The 20,000-nt window shown below is 46.5% G+C and overlaps 2 protein-coding genes across 2 annotated transcripts in view; one reads left to right on the top strand and one right to left on the bottom strand.

The window, feature by feature from the left end:
- Positions 1 to 20,000, top strand: part of LOC309564357 (uncharacterized protein) — a 1,447,080-nt gene that overhangs the window by 168,433 nt on the left and 1,258,647 nt on the right. The window lies entirely within an intron of this gene.
- LOC309563362 (uncharacterized protein) overlaps positions 1 to 20,000 on the bottom strand; it is a gene marked incomplete at its 5' end in the record, with an annotated part of 163,947 nt that overhangs the window by 133,532 nt on the left and 10,415 nt on the right. The window contains 3 exons of the mRNA XM_082267756.1: positions 18,739 to 18,836; positions 19,274 to 19,397; positions 19,484 to 19,612. Of these exons, the coding sequence (XP_082123882.1) occupies positions 18,739 to 18,836; positions 19,274 to 19,397; positions 19,484 to 19,612 (351 nt within the window). The remainder of the gene's footprint in view (positions 1 to 18,738; positions 18,837 to 19,273; positions 19,398 to 19,483; positions 19,613 to 20,000) is intronic.

Genomic DNA, 20,000 nt, shown 5'->3' with positions numbered 1-20,000 from the left:
GGACATTTTTGAATAAAGAACAGCCTGTTATGATTTTACAAAAACTACAGCCGCCAATATTTTTTTTAGAGTCCACAAGCTATCAAGAGCCAGGCATATGGCCATGCCTGCTCTGCAAGTCTCAAGATGCCATGGAAGCTTTCTATGGTCTACGCTTGCATTGAGAGTCACTAGAATAGAGCAGTTTGGTGATGACCATCCTGTTGGGTTTAACTGAAACCTAGTACCAGCCCTAACCATGACTGCTCTGCAAGCTTCAAGGTGCCATGGAAGCTTTCCATGGTCTACTTGGACTGGCCATGAATGGACTTGAGATGTTTGGCGATGAGCATCCTTTTTTATTGAAACCTACTTACTAGCCCTAACCAAAACTGCTACCCACAATCCATATGCCCTGTTGTCTTTTAATAAAATCAAAGAGGTGCAGCGCTAAAATTGCATACAATAAATCGCAATAACTGCTGAATGTATACAAAAAATGTCCATATATAAAAACAAGTAGTATGGTTTAAAGAGTAGTCCCTCCAACTTCACAGATGTGTGCTAAGGAGACCCGTGCTGTTAAGATGAATGCAGGCACCACTTCAAACGTGAATCCATCACCAAAGTTAATACAAGCCTCTCGTCTCCATCACTCGACCACTAAAGGTCACTGCACTTTAAGTCAGGGTAAATAGCCAGATGGACTCCTGCAAAAACCCGATCTCCTGTGCTCTGAAGCGGACTCCAAGATCAACCAGCAGTCGTTCATCCCATAAAAGACATGAAAAGATCTAGTGCTCTCCATCTAAGACGGCTTTTATTAAATGCTTAAAAGGTACTACTCACATAGAAAGCACTTTCCCAGTGCATTAAGGAAGACATCTAACAGAAGCATGTAGCAATGGTGTGCTCCAATGCAGCGATACCCCCGGAGCGTCGCGGGTGACGTCACAGCTCCTCCCCCGTACGCGTTGCGTCAGTGGGTGTGACTGTTGTCTTTTAGCCTGGTCGCATGATTATGACATCATTGCCTGCCTTGAATCACTCTAGCATCTTTCATTTCATCTTTGATTAGCTGTAGTTGATTGGCAGGTGGCATCAGCAGGGATCTGTGACCCTACAGCGCGCATCGGCAGGGATCTGTGATTGGGGTAAAGAGCCAATCACAGCAGTTTTTTTTTTTTTTTTTTTTACTATGTGATCAGCTGTGACCAATCACAGCTGTTCACAGTGTAAACAGGATTTTCAGGTTATTGTCAGTCCTCTCCTCACGCTGAGTGCGTGAGAAGAGGAGAGACGATAAGGGGCAGGACACACAGGGAACATCTATGCTGATAATCAGGACACTGCTGATCAGTGAAGCCTCATCAGCGAACATCAGTGGATTTTTTTTTATTAACCATTTCAGATCTAGAAGGTTTTACCCCCCCCCCCTTAACGACCAGACCATTTTTTGCGGTTCGGCTTTACGTTACTTTAATGGACAAGTGAATGACACACCGCACCACCGATCGCTGCTCTGTGCGCCCCATCTTGCTGGACATCATATGACGCCCAGTCAGGACGGGGCAATCACTTTGCGGCCGTCATTTTGCTATGACGGGCAGGAAGTGGTTAAAGAGGAAGTAAAGCCTCCTCTATAACTTGTATCTAAAGGTAAGCCCATAAGGCTTACCTATAGGTACTGTAATATCTCCTAAACTTGCACAGTTTAGGAGATATTTACTTTACACACAGCCAGTGACATCACTGGCGCATGCGCTCTGAAGGAATGGCTGCCTGTACCGTTCCTTCAGAGCCCTGTGCTGTGAACAGCGGCTCCTGCATGCATGCGTGGGAGTGACGTCATCGTGGCTTCGGAAGAAGGGTGAACATGTCAGCGGTGTGCGGGCGGCGCTGTGGGGGCTTCGTTCTAAGGTAAGTATTTTATAATGAGCTAGTATGCGATGTATACTAGCTCATTATGTCTTTCAGGTTTTTTTTTTTTTTTTTTTTAGGTTTACAACCTCTTTAAACTTTGACAAAAAAACTGGAAGCTGATTGGTTTATGTGCAGAGCTGCACCAGATTTTGCACTCCAGTGTTAGTAAATCTCCCCCCATGTGTTCTCAGTATTGGGGAACTGTCAGACCTCAGGGAGGGCCTCTCAGTTCTGACTATGAACTGCAGCATTGTCTGCATTTAAATGGAGGTGCTGACAGCCTTCCTGTAATTGTTCAGATTCTTGCACCAGCCTAGTGGTCATTGGTTCCTTTAAACACCATGCCATGTTAAGGTTTTGAGGTTGGTTACCACCCTTTGCCTGCAACACCATTTGCAGAGGGCCTACAGGGAGATGGTGATTCTCCTTCTGCGTATAAAACCAGAGGTGACATCACACTACAGCCTCTGTTCCAAGCCAGAACGGCATAGGTACCGCAGGGGCGGGACAAACAGCATAGCATCCCCTCCTGGCTTGCTTGACTCTAGCCCTCCCACAAGGGGCAGGTTGGGGGCGCTATTATTGTTCTAGCGTCTCTTTAAAATCCACCAACTATCCCTGAAAATTTCATAATACAAAAGTTTAATAATGAACACATTTTCTAATAAAAATGTAACAAAAGATGGATTCTCCGTTCTGTGTCGTTTTTATCAGATGCGATGTTTGGAAGGACATAACCACTATTTTGGAGTGAAAACGGAGAAGAGAATTGTCTCCAGCAGCCTCCTGCTTTTGCAAGTTCAGGTTGGAGGATAGCCATAGCATACAATTTGGTTACGTTGAGGGGCCCCAAAGGAAACTTTCCTTTAGCTGGAGGAAAGGGTCTGCAACTTTCAGAGCAGAGATGGCAGTTTACCCATACGGTGTGCTTTGTCAGCAGGCCGTCCACATCTTTAATTGGATTCATTTATAAGGAAATTGGGGAGGGGGGTGCTGAGTCCGAGTGTCGTTTGTGAAGGAAAAGCAGTGGAGCATTTTGGGAGCCACAGCCCAAACTTCAATGGAAGCACAAGTCATTTATTTACAGTATCTCACAAAAGTGAGTACACCCCTCACATTTTTGTAAATATTCTATTCTACCTTTTCATGTGACAACACTGAAGAAATGACACTTTGCTACAATGTAAAGTAGTGAGTGTACAGTTTGTATAACAGTGTAAATTTGCTGTCCCCTCAAAATAACTCAACACACAGCCATTAATGTCTAAACCGCTGGCAACAAAAGTGAGTACACCCCTGAGTGATAATGTCTAAATTGGGCCCAGTTAGCCATTTCCCCTCCCCGGTGTCACGTTACTTGTTAGTGTTACAAGGTCTCAGGTGTGAATGGAGAGCAGGTGTGTTAAATTTGGTGTTATCGCTCTCACTCTCTCATACTGATCACTGGAACTTCAACATGGCACCTCATGGCAAAGAACTCTCTGAGGATCTGAAAAAAATAATTGTTGCTCTACATAAAGATGGCCTAGGCTATTAGAAAATTGCCAAGACCCTGAAACTGAGCTGCAGCACGGTGGCCAAGACCATACAGCGGTTTAACAGGACAGGTTCCACTCAGAACAGGCCTCGCCATGGTCGACCACAGAGGTTGAGTGCACGTGCTCAGCGTCATATCCAGAGGTTGCCTTTGGGAAATAGACGTATGAGTGCTGCCAGCATTGCTGCAGAGGTTGAAGGGGTGGGGGGTCAGCCTGTCAGTGCTCAGACAATACGCTGCACACTGCATCAAGTTAGTCTGCATGGCTGTCGTCCCAGAAGGAAGCCTCTTCTAAAGATGATGCACAAGAAAGCCCACAAACAGTTTGGTGACTAAGGATATGGATTACTGGAACCATGTCCTGTGGTCTGATGAGACCAAGATAAACGTATTTGGTTCAGAGGGTGTCAAGCCTGTGTGGTGCCAACCAGTTGAGTATTACTAATACAAGTGTGTCTTGCCTACAGTCAAGCATGGTGGTGGGAGTGTCATGGTCTGGGGCTGCATGAGTGCTGCCGGCACTGGGGAGCTACAGTTTGAGGGAATAATGAATGCCAACATGTACTGTGACATACTGAAGCAAAGCAGCTTCTGGAAAAGATCTTTGACGCAGTCTCTGAGCCCCTGTTTGCCCATCAGACCCAGAGAAATACTCCATCTTTATTGGTATGTGGGAGCATGCACCTTTCTCCTATATTGCACATTTTGCTGTATGGGTGGCCAGGCATGGTTGTTGTCACATGGGGTTGGGTCTTACCTCTTTGTAAGCTTCAGGTTACACCAGACCCGGGACCAGTGTTGCCAACCTACCAGATTGAAATTTACTAACACGACACCCCAAAATTGACAGTTTTAAGTGCAGATTTCAGTATTTAGGCCACAAACACAGTATGCAATTAGCAATGTGATTTAGGGTAGATGGCAAAAGAAGTATGGGGATTTTTTTATTTTTGAATTATACTTACCTAGGTGGATGCTGGCTCTAAGGCCGAGAACTTGAGCGATCAGAGGCCGCTTATCCCTTGGTTCTCAGAGCTCCGTGAGCAGAGAGCTGGTGACTGTCAGTCAATGTGGGTCTGCCCCCCCCCCCCCAAAGCACTGGGCTGTGGAGGGGGTGGGAGCGGCCAGCTCAGGCTCTCAGTGGCTCAGAGAAGCTGAGCTTGGGGCCTGGTCCAGGCATGTGGGCGAATACCGACCTTATTGACGCGATCTTGCCTCAGCCTGGACTGGCCCCGTGATGTCAGCCGACAGCAAGCTTCAACCCGCTGTCTGCTGAATACGGGTCACAGGACAAGTACACCCAAACAAGCTTTGGTTTACTTCTTTTAAGGTTAAAAACATATTTCTGTTTTTATTTTCATAGTAAGTAACTCAGTGCCAGGACTCCGGAGGGCAAGAAATTAGAATGCGCAGGCACACACATGACATTGTCTTACTGTGATGCTGACAGCAGAGTGCAGCAGCACAAATGATGGTGACACCTCACTGACACCACACATCCCCTCCTGAGTCACAGTGACTGTCTCTCTCCACTCCAGGCGGTCCCTTCAGTCCAAGCAGCACTGACAGTCCCGCTTCCGGCTTGCCTTGCTCCCATCCCGCACACGAGGCTCCGCCAGACCCACCACTCGCAGGTGCCGTCTGAACACACTATAGCAGGAACTCGGATGGTCTCTGCACATGCGAAGTTCCGAGCCGAGCGTCACAGCCATATTTTTTACTGGCAACCTTTTCCTGTCACTGGCATTTACTGGCAGGAGAAAAGTGCCCGTTTTTTTTTACTGGCTGCCAGTAAAAATACTGACAGTTGGCAACACCGCCCAGGACAGGATTTATATATGGCTCCCAGCGGGTGGTGCGTGAAGTTCCAGCAGCTGAGGGGAGTCATGTAACATCCAATCAAAGCATTTTAATATTTGCATGACTCCTCCCAAGAGAGTTGGAGGAGTACTGCGGCAGGGTGCTGTGATGTTTTCAGGAAGTAATGCACAGCACCCTGCCAGCCCCCCTCCATGTGATGACATGACTGGGTGTAAATAAGGTATGTAATGAAAACAGGTTTTCAGGCATAAAGTTTATTACTTGCAGATGTTCTATATAGGGTGTTAACACACTTTGTTAGACCCTTACCTGCTTCTGTTCTGTAGATACTGTCATAGATATAGTGCTTGATAAAGGAAAAGGAATTGGCAGCACTCCAGGTTGAGTCATCCATGACTGGACATCCAAATATGACAATCGTGACAAGGTAGACGCGTTTCACGCACTGACTGTGTGCTCATTACTCATTCATGATTAAGCACACAGTGTGTGAAACGCGTCTACCTTGTCACGATTGTCCAGTCAATAAATCTGGATTTTTGACTCAACCTGGAGTGCTGCCAATTCCTTTACCTTTATCATGTTTTCACGGAGGCGAGCCGGGGCATGCACCGGTGTGAGTCATCAGGCAATTACACCACCTTGAGCAGTGAGTTCTTGTCTCTTCAATAGGTATAGTGCTGAAAGCCTTCAAAATGTGTGCGAAACAGAAGGCCCTGCCATTACCTCCATTCCATGAGCAGAGGATCACAGTGTTGACATAGGAAACAGGATCCCCCCACAGTCCTAGACTCCTGGTGCAGTAAACCTAAGGGATGCCACAAGGCCGCATGATATTTCACCTTGAGTCCTGTACAGACTTCCAGTGGAGAGGATGTGACTTGGTTACAGAAGCAGGGGGATGAGTATTCTTACAAGTCCTGCCCTAGAAACAGAAGTCAGCATTGGCAGTTAAATTTGAAAAGGAAAAGGTCCCGACCTTTAACTCTTGCCTCCGCTCCGCCCGTACAAGGCCTTCCCTGTGTGCACCCTGGCATGCTTAATGAGCGACGTTTTATAGTTGTAGCTGCGGCCGCAGTCGGTGCAGACATACTGCGCCCCCATGTGGACCAGCTTGTGTTTAATCAGGGTGGAGCTGTCCGAGAAGCACTTCCCGCACTGCTCACACAGGTATGGCTTTTGCCCGGTGTGGACCCTACCGTGCCTCACCAGCTTGCCCTTCTCTGCGAATCGCTTGCCGCACTCCGGGCACTGGAACGGCCTCTCGGCAGTGTGAGTCCGCTGGTGGACGACCAGCTGGCGCTTCCTCAGGAAGCACTTGCCACATTCGGTGCACTCAAAGGGCTTTTCCGAGGTGTGGATCTTCATGTGCGCCACTAGATTGCAACTCCAGACAAACGACTGTCCGCACACTGAGCACTGGAATGGGTCCTTCTTAACGATTTGCTTGCCAGCCTTCAGTCTGGAGTCTGCCAGGTTTGGGTCTCCGCCAAATGACTTGATGGGCATCTTCCTGATGTGGACACTCTGGCTTGTGAACACTCCATCTACGATATCTGTGTGATTGTAAATAGATCAGGCGTTAGCAACAGGTCCATCCCAATCTACCTGACACAGAAGTTCGGCTTCTGTGTTTACAATTGACAGTTTGTCTCCCAATGGCTTTCATAGATCTGATCTCCTGAGTGGCTTCCATTGAGTGCAGGATGGGGACAAGGGGTATGCAGGTGCCCCGGGGTGTAGTGCGGATGCCGACAATCCCAGTGGATGATCTCCCTGCAAGTTACATACATAGTTACATAGTTACATAGTAGGTGAGGTTGAATAAAGACAATAGTCCATCCAGTTCAACCTGTGTAGGTGTGTGTGACTGTAATCATCTAACATAGCCCTCAATCTCCTGATCCTTGAGATGTAAGTCTAAGAGTCTTTTGAAAGTCACCATACTACCCGCAGAAACCACCTCTTGTGGTAGACAATTCCACAATCTTGTAGCCCTAACAGTAAAGAACCCCCCACGTTGCCTGAGGTTAAAACGCTTCTCCTCTAATCGCATTGTATGTCCTCGAGTCCTCATGCAATTCCTTCGAATGAACAGCTTTTCTTCTAAGCTGAGATCCCCATTAAGATATTTATAAATTGCTATCATGTCCCCTCTCAGACGTCTTTTCTCCAGGGAAAATAAATCGAGCGATTGCAGCCGCTCTTCATAGGTAAGGTCCTCCAACCCCCTAATCAGTTTAGTTGCCCTTCTCTGGACTTTCTCCAGCTCCAACACATCCCTCCTGAGGACTGGCGACCAGAACTGGACAGAATACTCCAGATGCGGTCGGACCAGAGTTTTATAAAGTGGAAGGATTATAGTCTTATCTCTGGAATACATCCCTTTCTTTATGCATGCTAATATTCTGTTGGCTTTGGAAGCTGCCGCTTGGCATTGCATGCTGTTGCCTAATCTATCATCAACTAAGACTCCCAGATCCTTCTCCATTTTTGATTCCCCCAAGGGTTCCCCTCCTAACGTGTATTGTGTTTTTATGTTTTTGGTCCCCAAGTGCAAAACCTTACACTTCTCCACATTAAACCTCATTTGCCATGTCGTTGCCCACTCCGTAATTTTGTCCAGGTCATTCTGTAGGATATCTGCTTCATGCTGTGCAGTTATTGCCCTGGCCAATTTTGTGTCATCTGCAAAAACTGATAACGAACTACTGATCCCGTCCTCAATGCTGTTTATGAATAAATTGAACAAGGTTGGTCCCAGGACTGAGCCCTGGGGCACCCCGCTTACTACCTCAGACCAGTCTGAGTATGCGCTGTTTATTACTACCCTTTGGACACGGCCTTTTAGCCAATTCCGTATCCAAGAGCAAACCCTGCTGTCGATACCTGCAGACCTTATTTTATAAATTAAGCGCTTGTGGGGAACTGTATCAAACGCCTTAGCGAAATCCAAGTACACCACATCCACTGGTCTCCCCCTATCTAGCTCACAGCTCACTTCCTCGTAGAATGCTAAGAGATTGGTTTGACAAGAACGCCCATTTGTAAACCCGTGCTGGTTACTACTGATGATGTTGTTGTCTTTAGCATACTCTACGATATAGTCCCTTATCATCCCCTCCAAAAGTTTACATATTATTGATGTCAGACTGACAGGCCTATAATTTCCCGGGATATGCCTCTGCCCTTTTTGAATATCGGAATCACGTTAGCTTTCTTCCAATCCCCTGGTACATCTCCTGTCCTAATACTGTCAGCAAAGATCAGGAACAGTGGTCTAGATATAACCATACTGAGTTCCTTGAGCACTCTCGGATGTACGCCATCCGGGCCTGGTGATTTGTTTGTGTTAAGTTTATCCAGTCTTTCCCTGATTTCCCCCTCTGTTAGCCATAGTGGCAAGTCCTATGTATTACTACTAACCATACAGTCATGGTCAGTGTACCCTTCCTTTTCCTGCGTAAAGACTGACGAGAAAAAAGAATTCAGCACGGTTGCTTTTTCAGTGTCCTCTGTAACCATCCTCCCATCATCGCTAATTATGTGTGCAATATGCTCTGCCCTAGTTTTTTTGCTGTTGATATATTTAAAGAATTTCTTTGGGTTTTTTTTACTATCCTCCGCTATTTGTCTCTCAAAGTTGATTTTAGCCATCTTGATTTCGTGTTTACACTTCTTATTTTCCTCCTTGTATTGCTGGAAGGCCGATACGGTGCCCTCTGATTTATATTTCTTGAAGGCCAATTTTTTTCCCCTAATAAGTTTTTTAACGCTACGGTTTAGCCAGCCAGGTTTGGCTTTGTCTCTTCTAAATTTATTCCCCATAGGAATGCACTGCAAGATGCCTTTGCTTAATATTGTTCTAAAGCATTCCCATTTTTCCTCTGTGGTCAGTGATCCCAGGGTTTGGTCCCAGTTTACCCTTTCCATCAATGAGTACAATTTTGGAAAGTCTGCCCTTCTGAAGTTTAGGGTTCTTATGTTCCCCACTTGCCTTTTTTGTGAGAGAGGCGGAGACAACTACAGTGTGGGAGGAAGTAACGCACCCCGAAACTCTGCACTCTATTTTTAAACCCCCCTGAACCCTGCACTCTGCACATAATGCACTCCTGGTATTTAATGCCTCTTTAAGCCCTCCCACTGTTAGTGACATTTGACCACGCCCACTATTTGATGCATGTGTGTGTTGGGGGGGCGTGGTTGAATTCCTATTTTCTGAGAAAAAAAAGTCCTGCTCACCTGTACTAATCTCTGGAGGGATTTCCTTCCCCTTTTCCTCATCATCAACAGGTTCAACTTTAATGACAATCAGGTCCTTACCCTGGATAAAACACAGAAGCTCTTTTAGACTCGGTTCACACTACCGCGACCATAAGTCGCCCCCATGACGGAGCGACTTTTTACCGCGACTTTACGCGACTTGTGAATTATTTAAAGCGACTTATATGATAGACGACTTTGTATTTGGCCAATCAGAATATGATGTGTTGTGACCTAATTCCCCTTTTCTGTTTTTTTTTTTTTTACTCATTTCCTCATTGCCCACCAGTGCCATGTATGTGTCCACCAGTGCCACTGCCCATCAGTGCCACGTATCAGTGTCCACCAGTGCCACTTCCCACCAGTGCCACGTATGTGTCCACCAGTGCCACTGCCCACCAGTGCCACGTATTAGTGTCCACCAGTGTCACTGCCCACCAGTGCCACGTATGTGTCCACCAGTGCCACTGCCCACCAGTGCCACGTATCAGTGCCACGTATCAGTGTCCACCAGTGCCACGTATCAGTGTCCACCAGTGCCACAAATCAGTGCCACGAATCAGTGTCCATCAGTGCCACAAATCAGTGTCCACCAGTGCCACGTATCAGTGCCATGAACCAGTGTCCACCAGTGCCACATATCAGTGCCACGAATCAGTGTCCACCAGTGCCACGTATCAGTGTATCAGTGTCCACCAGTGCCACGTATCAGTGTATCAGTGTCCACCAGTGCCACCAATCAGTGTCCACCAGTGCCACGTATCAGTGTATCAGTGTCCACCAGTGCCACGAATCAGTGTCCACCAGTGCCACGTATCAGTGCCACGTATCAGTGTCCACCAGTGCCACGTATCAGTGCCACGGATCAGTGTCCACCAGTGCCACGTATCAGTGCCATGTATCAGTGTCCACCAGTGCCATGCATCAGTGCCATGTATCAGTGCCACGTATCAGTGTCCACCAGTGCCACTGCCCACCAGTGCCACTTATCTGTGTCCACCAGTGCCACTCACACAGACCAGGCAGAGATAATGGTATATAGGAACTGTAGGCATGGCTGCAATGTGGGGAATGCCTGGCTAAATTTCCTTCTACTTCCTGGAAAGTCGGATCACAGTCGCTTGACAAAAGATAAGGATCCGACTTGGAGGCGAATCCTATTGAAGTCTATTGGCACAAGTCGGATACAAGTCGCCTTGAAGTAGTACAGGACCCTTTTCTGAAGTCGGAGCGACTTCAGTAGTGCATATTAAGACGGCTCTCATTCATTTACATTGCATTTGTTATGACAAGCGACTTGAGGGCACACAAGTCGCCTGACAAGTCATACTAGTGTGAATGGAGCTTTACCCCTTTTGCTTGCCAGAGCAGTTTTTGCTTTTTTTTTTTTTTTTGCACACGTTTAAAAAAGAAATCCTTTTAGGCCTGAAGATTATATAAACCCCCAAAATATGATACATTTTCTAAAAGCATACACCATAGAAAATAAAATAGTGGTAGTTTCAATTTTTTTTAAAGTTACAGGATATTACTGCGAAGGTCCAGGAAATGTAAAATTTCGGTAAAAAATACACTAACGGTAATTTTAGGGCACAAAAAACGCAATAAATTACCCAATTTTTTGGGTAATATAAAAGATGAAGTAGATAACAAACGTTAGATTTGTGTGTGCCCGTGAAATGGCAACATAGGCAACGCTTTAAAAGCGCCCCCTACAGGTCATCAGTTTAGCGTTACAGAGGAGGTCTGCTGCTACAAATGAGTAATGGTTAAGGCTGTTTTAACCACTTGCTGACCAGCCGCCGTTATATGGCGGTTGGTCGGCAGGTTCCCGCGAATCGCCGTACCTGTACAACGGTCCGCGGGAGCACACCTTGGGGCGCGCGTGCGTGCCCACTTGTCAGCGGAGAAGCCGATCTACGGGGCTGGCGGCCGTAATCGCCGCCGGGCACCCGCGATCGCTCCCCGACCGTGTGAAATCAACACAGAGCTCCTGTGTTCCTCCTATTTAGGAACACAGGTCACTGTATTGATTTCACAAGCCCATCCCACTCATAGTTAGAAAACACCCCCTAGGCTCACACTTAACCCTTTGATCGCTTTGCGAGACCGTGAGCGGGGACGCACACGCGCCCATTCGCCACAGTGGGAGCCAATCAGCGGGCCCGGTGGCCGCAACTGCCGCCGGGGGCAAACCCGCGGTTGCTTCCTGTGGAGACAGAACGACAGTATGCCGTTGTAAACACGGCAGACCACTGTTCTGTCAGTAATAAACACAGGAATTCTTATTTAGGAACACAAGTCCCTGTGTTCATTCAGTAAATACATCCCCCCCCACAGTTAGAAAGCACCCCCTAGGGACACATTTAACTTTGTTAACCCCTTCCCTGCCAGTGTCATTATTACAGTAACAGTGCATATTTTTAGCACTGATTACTGTAGTAATGTCACTGGTCCCCCCAAAAGTGTCAGTTAGGGGTCCGATCTGTCCGCCGCAATATTGCAGTTCCGCTAAAAATCACTGATTGCTGCCATTACTGGTAAAATATAAATGCAAATTACATAAATATATCCCCTAGTTTGTAGATTCGATAACTTTTGTGCAAACCAATAAAAATACACTTATTGGGATTTTTTTTAACAACAATATGTAGCAAAGTACGAATTGGCCTAAAACGATGAAAAAAGTATTCGATTTTTAAATTCTTTTTGGGGGGGGAGGGGGGGGATTCTATATAGCAAAATGTGAAAAGTGTTGTTTTTTCTTTTTTCAGAGTTATCGCACTTTTTTGGTTTATAGCACACAAAAAAAAAAAAAAAAAATCGCATAGGTGATCACATAGTCGTTTTTATGCGTTTTTCGGGTTAAGTCTCTTTACAGATGACTTGATGAACTAAATTATCTTCAGGACATTCTCCTAGTATCCTCTTTCTTGACTACCGACACCTGTCTTCTGACTATCCTACTCTTGGGGTGGCCCCCCTCAGGTCAGGCCCCTTGACACGATCCCCTGTACTCACAATACTGTTTTTCTAGAGTCTGCCTGGTCTCCTCCTCAGTCAGCTCTCCTGAACCTCTGAGTTCAGCTCCGTTCCTCTGGCCCTCAGGGCGACCCCCCCCCCCCCCCTGATGCCACGTGCCACTGCTACAGAGGAGAAGGCAGCTGCCACCCTCCCTCCGGGACTCTGCTCACCAGCCAAATACCCCGCAGCACATGTGCTCCTGGCTTTTATACAGTATCCCACAATGCACCGAGACAGCCTATCTCTGCCAATCACCAGGACTGCATCAAAGCCTATGTACAGTATCTATTGGTCAGGATTCCTCCCACTGTCCAACATGCCTTCCTATTGGAGTGTGAAAGACTCTCTAGACACAATGAATCACATACTGAGCACTATGAGCAGACCTCACTAACAGATCCTGCTCTCTGGTAGTCAGAAAGCGATATAGATTTGCCGGCTGCTCCTCTGATAGGCAGACCGAGCCAAAAACTATACTCAATCTCTAGCACCTACCTAGGAGGGTGCTACAATGTTATAAAATGTTGTAAATAAGTATGTTTTCTCTTTCATTGATGGGCACTGATGAGGCGGCACTGATGAGGAGGCACCAATATGCAGCACTCATGGGCACTGATAGGCAGCACTAATGGGCACTCATAGGCGGCACTGATAGGTGGCAATAATGGGCACTGATGGGTGGCAATAATTGGCACTGATGGGAGCCAATGATGGATGGCACTAATAGACAGAACTGATGAGGAGGCACTTACAGGCATTACTGATGGGCACTGATAGGCGGCAATAATGGACACTGATGGGCGGCACTGATAGGCAGCACTGATGGGGAGGCACTTACAGGAATTACTGATGGGCACTGACTGGCATTACTGATGGGCACTGATAGGCAGCAATAATGGACACTGATGGGTGGCACTGATAGGCAGCACTGATGGGGAGGCACTTACAGGAATTACTGATGGGCACTGACTGGCATTACTGATGGGCACTCATAGGCGGCACTGATAGGTGGCAATAATGGGAACTGATGGGTGGCAATAATGGGCACTGATGGGAGCCAATGATGGATGGCACTAATAGACAGAACTGATGAGGAGGCACTTACAGGCATTACTGATGGGCACTGATAGGCGGCAATAATGGACACTGATGGGCGGCACTGATAGGCAGCACTGATGGGGAGGCACTTACAGGAATTACTGATGGGCACTGACTGGCATTACTGATGGGCACTGATAGGCAGCAATAATGGACACTGATGGGTGGCACTGATAGGCAGCACTGATGGGGAGGCACTTACAGGAATTACTGATGGGCACTGACTGGCATTACTGATGGGCACTCATAGGCGGCACTGATAGGTGGCAATAATGGGCACTGATGGGTGGCAATAATTGGCACTGATGGGAGCCAATGATGGATGGCAATAATAGACAGAACTGATGAGGAGGCACTTACAGGCATTACTGATGGGCACTGATAGGCAGCACTAATGGGCACTCATAGGCGGCACTGATAGGTGGCAATAATGGGCACTGATGGGTGGCAATAATTGGCACTGATGGGAGCCAATGATGGATGGCACTAATAGACAGAACTGATGAGGAGGCACTTACAGGCATTACTGATGGGCACTGATTCGCGGCAATAATGGACACTGATGGGCGGCACTGATAGGCAGCACTGATGGCGAGGCACTTACAGGAATTACTGATGGGCACTGACTGGCATTACTGATGGGCACTGATTGGCATCCCTAATAGTCAATGATTGGCATCACATGTGGGTACAGATGGGCACTGATTGTCATTACTGGCAGGTACTGATGGGCATCACTGATGAGGCACTGTTGGGCATCACTGATGGGTTTGCACTGATAATCAACGCACTGATTATCAGCGCAACCCCGCATGTCAGGAGAGCCACTGAACGGCTTATTCTGCTGGACGTCAGCACCACGCACGCCGCCGACGTAGGCTACGTCGGTTGGAGCAGGAGAGGCAGCCTGCTGCAGTAAATCTGCGGCGGGCGGTCTTAATGTGGTTAACCTCTTCCCGCCGACCGCATGCATATATGTGGCCTCTTGGCAGGTGGGCTTTAACGCTGAGAGGCTGCATATATGCAGCCATATATGCAGCCACCACATAAACACAAAACTGTTCTGTCAGCCAATCACAGGAGCCATATGACCTGAATGCCAAACTTCCCCTCCCGGGATCTAGAAGCTCTTAAAGGGCTGGGGAGGCAACGTCGGGAATGGGTTCATTTTTATTTTTTCATCGCAAAAGAGACAAAAAGTCCCCTATGTGATGATTTTTTGGTGATAGGTTCTCTTTTATGAGACATCTGGGGTCTAAAAGAGACATCTGGGGTCTAAAACAGACATCTGGGGTCTAAAAGAGACATCTGGGGTCTAAAACAGACATCTGGGGTCTAAAACAGACATCTGGGGTCTAAAAGAGCATTTTGCTCACAGCATCATTAGCAACCTCATTTTACTTACGTGGTAATCCTGAGAAAGGTTGTGATCTTCCTCTATGGAATCCCGGGGATAGAGAGGACGAGGACATCTCTCTGGGGGATTTCTGTTGCTGGATCTAGCTGTGAACATACAAATACCCCCATGTAAAAAATTACTGGATGTCTAAGAAATGGTACAGTTACCATTTCTTAGACATCCGTAGTGCTCTGCAGAATATCATCCAGCACAGTCAATATTAGGGATTCACCAATATATCAGCTGCCAAAAATGATAAGCCGAAAATAGGGTTATCGGCATTGTGCTGATGGAAAAAAAAAAAAGTTGCAGATAATGGCATGTTGCGTCCCACTGACTTCAATGCAAAAACGCCCCCTATTGACTTCAATGCAAACTCGCGTCCCATTAACGTCAATGCAAAACCACGTCCTATTGACTTCAATGCAAAAACGCCCCCTATTGACTCCAATGCAAAAATCGCGCCCCATTAACGTCGTCAATGCAAAATCATGTTCTACTGACTTCAATGCAAAATCGCGTCCCATTAACGTCAATGCAAAATCACCTCCTACTGACTTCAATGCAAAAATGGCCCCTATTGACTTCAATGCACACTCGCATCCCATTAACGTCAATGCAAAATCACGCCCCATTGACTTCAATGCAAAAACGCCCCCCATTGACTTCAATGCAAAAATTGTGCCCCATTAACGTCAATGCAAAACCATGTCCTATTGACTTCAATGAAAAAACACCCCCTATTGACTTCAATGCAAACTCGCGTCACATTAACATCAATGCAAAACCACGTCCTATTGACTTCGATGCAAAAACGCCCTCTATTGACTTCAATGCAAAAATTGCGCCCCATTAACGTCTTCAATGCAAAATCATGTCCTATTGACTTCAATACAAAAATGCCCCCTACTGACTTCAATGCAAAATCGCGTCCCATTAACGTCAATGCAAAATCACGCCCCATTGACTTCAATGCAAAAACGCCCTCTATTGATTTCAATGCAAAATCGCGTCCCATTAACGTCAATACAAAATCATGTTCTATTGACTTTAATGCAAAAATCCCCCCTATTGATTTCAATGCAAAATCGCGTCCCATTACCGGCAATGCAAAAGCACGTCCTATTGACTTCAATGCAAAAACGCCCCCTATTGACTTCAATGCAAAATTGCGTCTTGTTACCGTCAATGCAAAATCGCGTCCTATTGACTTCAATACAAAAATGCCCCCTACTGACTTCAATGCAAAATCGCGTCCCATTAACGTCAATGCAAAATCACGCCCCATTGACTTCAATGCAAAAACGCCCTCTATTGATTTCAATGCAAAATCGCGTCCCATTAACGTCAATACAAAATCATGTTCTATTGACTTTAATGCAAAAATCCCCCCTATTGATTTCAATGCAAAATCGCGTCCCATTAACGGCAATGCAAAAGCACGTCCTATTGACTTCAATGCAAAAACGCCCCCTATTGACTTCAATGCAAAATTGCGTCTTGTTACCGTCAATGCAAAATCGCGTCCTATTGACTTCAATGCAAAAATGCCCCCTATTGATTTCAATTCAAAATTGCGTCCCATTACCGGCAATGCAAAAGCACGTCCTACTGACTTCAATGCAAAAACGCCCCCTATTGAGTTCAATGCAAAATCGCGTCTAATTACCGTCAATGTAAAATCCCGTCCTATTGACTTCAATGCAAAATCGCGTCCCATTAATGTCAATGCAAAATCACGTCCTAATGACTTCAATGCAAAAACGCCCCCCATTAACTTCAATGCAAAAATCGCATCTCATTAACATCAATGCAAAATCAAGTCCTATTGACTTCAATGCAAAAATGCCCCCTATTGATTTCAATGCAAAATCACATGCTATTGATTTCAATTCAAAAACACCAGTCACATTAAATTATTATTATTTTTTTTTTTTAAACTGTCCATCTGCTTTTCAGCCAAGTGCATCCTGTATTTTCGGTTTCGGCACTGGATTTTTCATTTCGGTGCACCACTAGTCAATATGTAATGTGAATTACTTAAAACGCAAATGCATGGAGCCGGGCAACCAGTGAACCAAGTCCCCCCCACCAAGGAGAATCTGGGGCTCTTCTCTGGATTTAGTGTTTATTACTCACCTGTGCTGATCTCTGGAGGGATCTCCTCCTCCTTACACTGTCTTACACTCTTCATATACTCTTCTTCGTTACCCGTATCTTCGATCTTAACAACAATCAGGCTGTCACCCTGGGTAAAATGTAAAGCGCTTTCAAAAACACTCCAATCAAAACTGGTAATCTACGCAGAGGGCATTGTCTAACCCCCCCAGAACATCAGATTCATCCAAAGGGAGAAGTGGAGCAACACGTCACCTTACTGACTAAAAAGCTCCTTGATTACCATCTGGGAACATCGTCTGCTGATACATGAAATAGCAGGTCAGATATTCCCAGCCCCACCCCCTGTACGATCGATGCTTGCCATCTCTTATGGGCCATACACACTATAATGCCTCGTTTCCACTGAGCTTTCTGGTACGGTTCGGTTCGGTACGGTACGCTATTTATGCCGTTTCCATTGTGAATGGTACCCTAATTCCGAACCGTACCGTACCACTTTTTTGGGACCCTTTCATTGGGGTACCAAGCACATTAGTACCGTACCAACAGGGTGGAGCTACACTCTGCAGAACTTTGATTGGTTGACAGAGAATCGTCTATCACAGCTTTCCTGCTACACCACGCCTATAATGAAAGGGTATTATTGGCAGTGGAAACGCAAGGTGTACCGTACCGAACCGTACCGTACCGAACCGAACCGTACCGTACCGAACCGTACCGTACTGAACCGTACCGTACCGAACCGTACCGTACCGAACCGAACCGTACTGAACTGTACCGTACTGAACCGTACCGTACCGAACCGAACCGTACCGTACTGAACCGAACCGTACTGAACCGTACCGTACCGAACCGTACCGTACCGAACCGAACCGTACCGTACCGAACCGTACCGTACTGAACCGTACCGTACCGAACCGTACCGTACCGAACCGAACCGTACTGAACTGTACCGTACTGAACCGTACCGTACCGAACCGAACCGTACCGTACTGAACCGAACCGTACCGTACCGAACCGTACCGTACTGAACCGTACCGTACCGAACCGTACCGTACCGAACCGAACCGTACTGAACTGTACCGTACTGAACCGTACCGTACCGAACCGAACCGTACCACTCAGTGGAAACGAGGCAATAAGATTTTCTGAAGACTTTTTCCTTTAGACTTACCAAAACCATATAATAGGAGGTCAAACCTAAACACTTTCAATTTGTATGCAATCAGGCCGGACCTTGCACTACATAGAAAAGGTAAATCTGAAGGAAATCTAACCACAAAAGTTGGATAGTGTGTATCCAGCTTTAGGAAGGTGCAGAGGACAGAGTCATGCGACCTCAACAACCAAACCTGCTGAGAAGTATATGGAGGAACTTTATGGATTGTATAAAAGAAAATCGAATGACTTCATCACCAGGGAAATAATTCTTTGACAGAAATGCTGAATCATTGATTGACTTTACTTCCCATCTGGGTGTAATATTTAGGGTCAGATTCCGGAACCATCACACCAAACCTCCTAAACAACTAATATCTGTAGATTCAGTTGGATGAAATGTAATTTGTGGTACCTGATCCTCCTGAGGGATCTCCTGATGTTCCTGTGTGGAGTCCTGGGAATACAGAGGACGGGGACATCTCTCTGGTGGGTTCCCATTACTGGATCCATCTGTAGGAAACACACACACTGACTGAATACATTGTTTCTATGTCTTTATATCAGAGGATGTGTGTATCTAGGGGGATCCTCAATATAAGAAATTAATGTCTCCTGTTACCCGGTGATGTGAGGGGCGGCCGCTTCTCCATCATGACGTCCTTCTATATTATCCCACTGATCCATGGAGAAATAGACAGTGATATCCGGACACCTTATAGCAGTGATGGCGAACCTGGGCACCCCATATGTTTTGGAATTATATCTCCCATAATGCTCAACTACACTGCAGAGTGCATGAGCATCATGGGAAATTTATTTCCAAAACATCTGGGGTGCCAAGGTACGCCGTCACTGCCCTATAGGAACCTGACATACTATGGCCATATATCAGAGGATGTGTGTATCTAGGTGGATCCTCAATACAAGAAATTAATGTCTCCTGTTACCCGGTGATGTGAGGGGCGGCCGGGTCTCCATCATGATGTCCTTGTAGAGGTCCTTGTGTCCTTCTATATACTCCCACTCCTCCATGGAGAAATAGACAGTGACATCCTGACACCTTATAGGAACCTGACACACACAATGATACAGTCACCATCCAGACACATCCCTTGTCTGTTACTGGATAATGTCCCAGAATTCCTGGCACCGCTCACCTCTCCTGTCAGCAGCTCAATCATCTTCTGGGTGACTTCTAGGATCTTACCAGTTTGGTTTCTCTCAGGTGTCGGGGAGGGAGGTGGAGACACCTTCATGTTATCCAGCTTCTTTATTGGTCCATAATGCTGCACAAGATATTACAATAATTATTGCCACATCACTCACTAAATGTAATTTAACAAATATCTCATGTGATCCTCCAAGAATCCTCCTCACCTCTCCGGTCAGCTCTGTGTTTTATTAATAGAGATAAGAGTGGTGTCATGTGACCTCCCAGAATCCTCCTCACCTCTCCGCTCAGGTCTGTGTTTTATTAATAGAGATAAGAGAGATGTCATGTGATCTCCCAGAATCCTCCTCTCCTCTCCGGTCAGGTCTGTGTTTTACTAACCACTTGCCAACCGCCAGCAGTACATATACTGTGGCAGGTCGGCTCTCTCCCACGAAAGGAAGTTACGTCCCTTTGTGGGACCGCGAGCGGGGGCTCGCATGCGTCCATTCGCCACAGGGGGA

The sequence above is a fragment of the Pelophylax lessonae genome, assembly GCF_965119305.1.
Source record: "Pelophylax lessonae genome assembly, chromosome: 9".
Taxonomy (NCBI): Eukaryota; Metazoa; Chordata; class Amphibia; order Anura; family Ranidae; genus Pelophylax; species Pelophylax lessonae.
The sequence above is the reverse complement of the archived record's forward strand: the minus strand, read 5'-3'. Positions and strand labels throughout refer to the sequence as shown.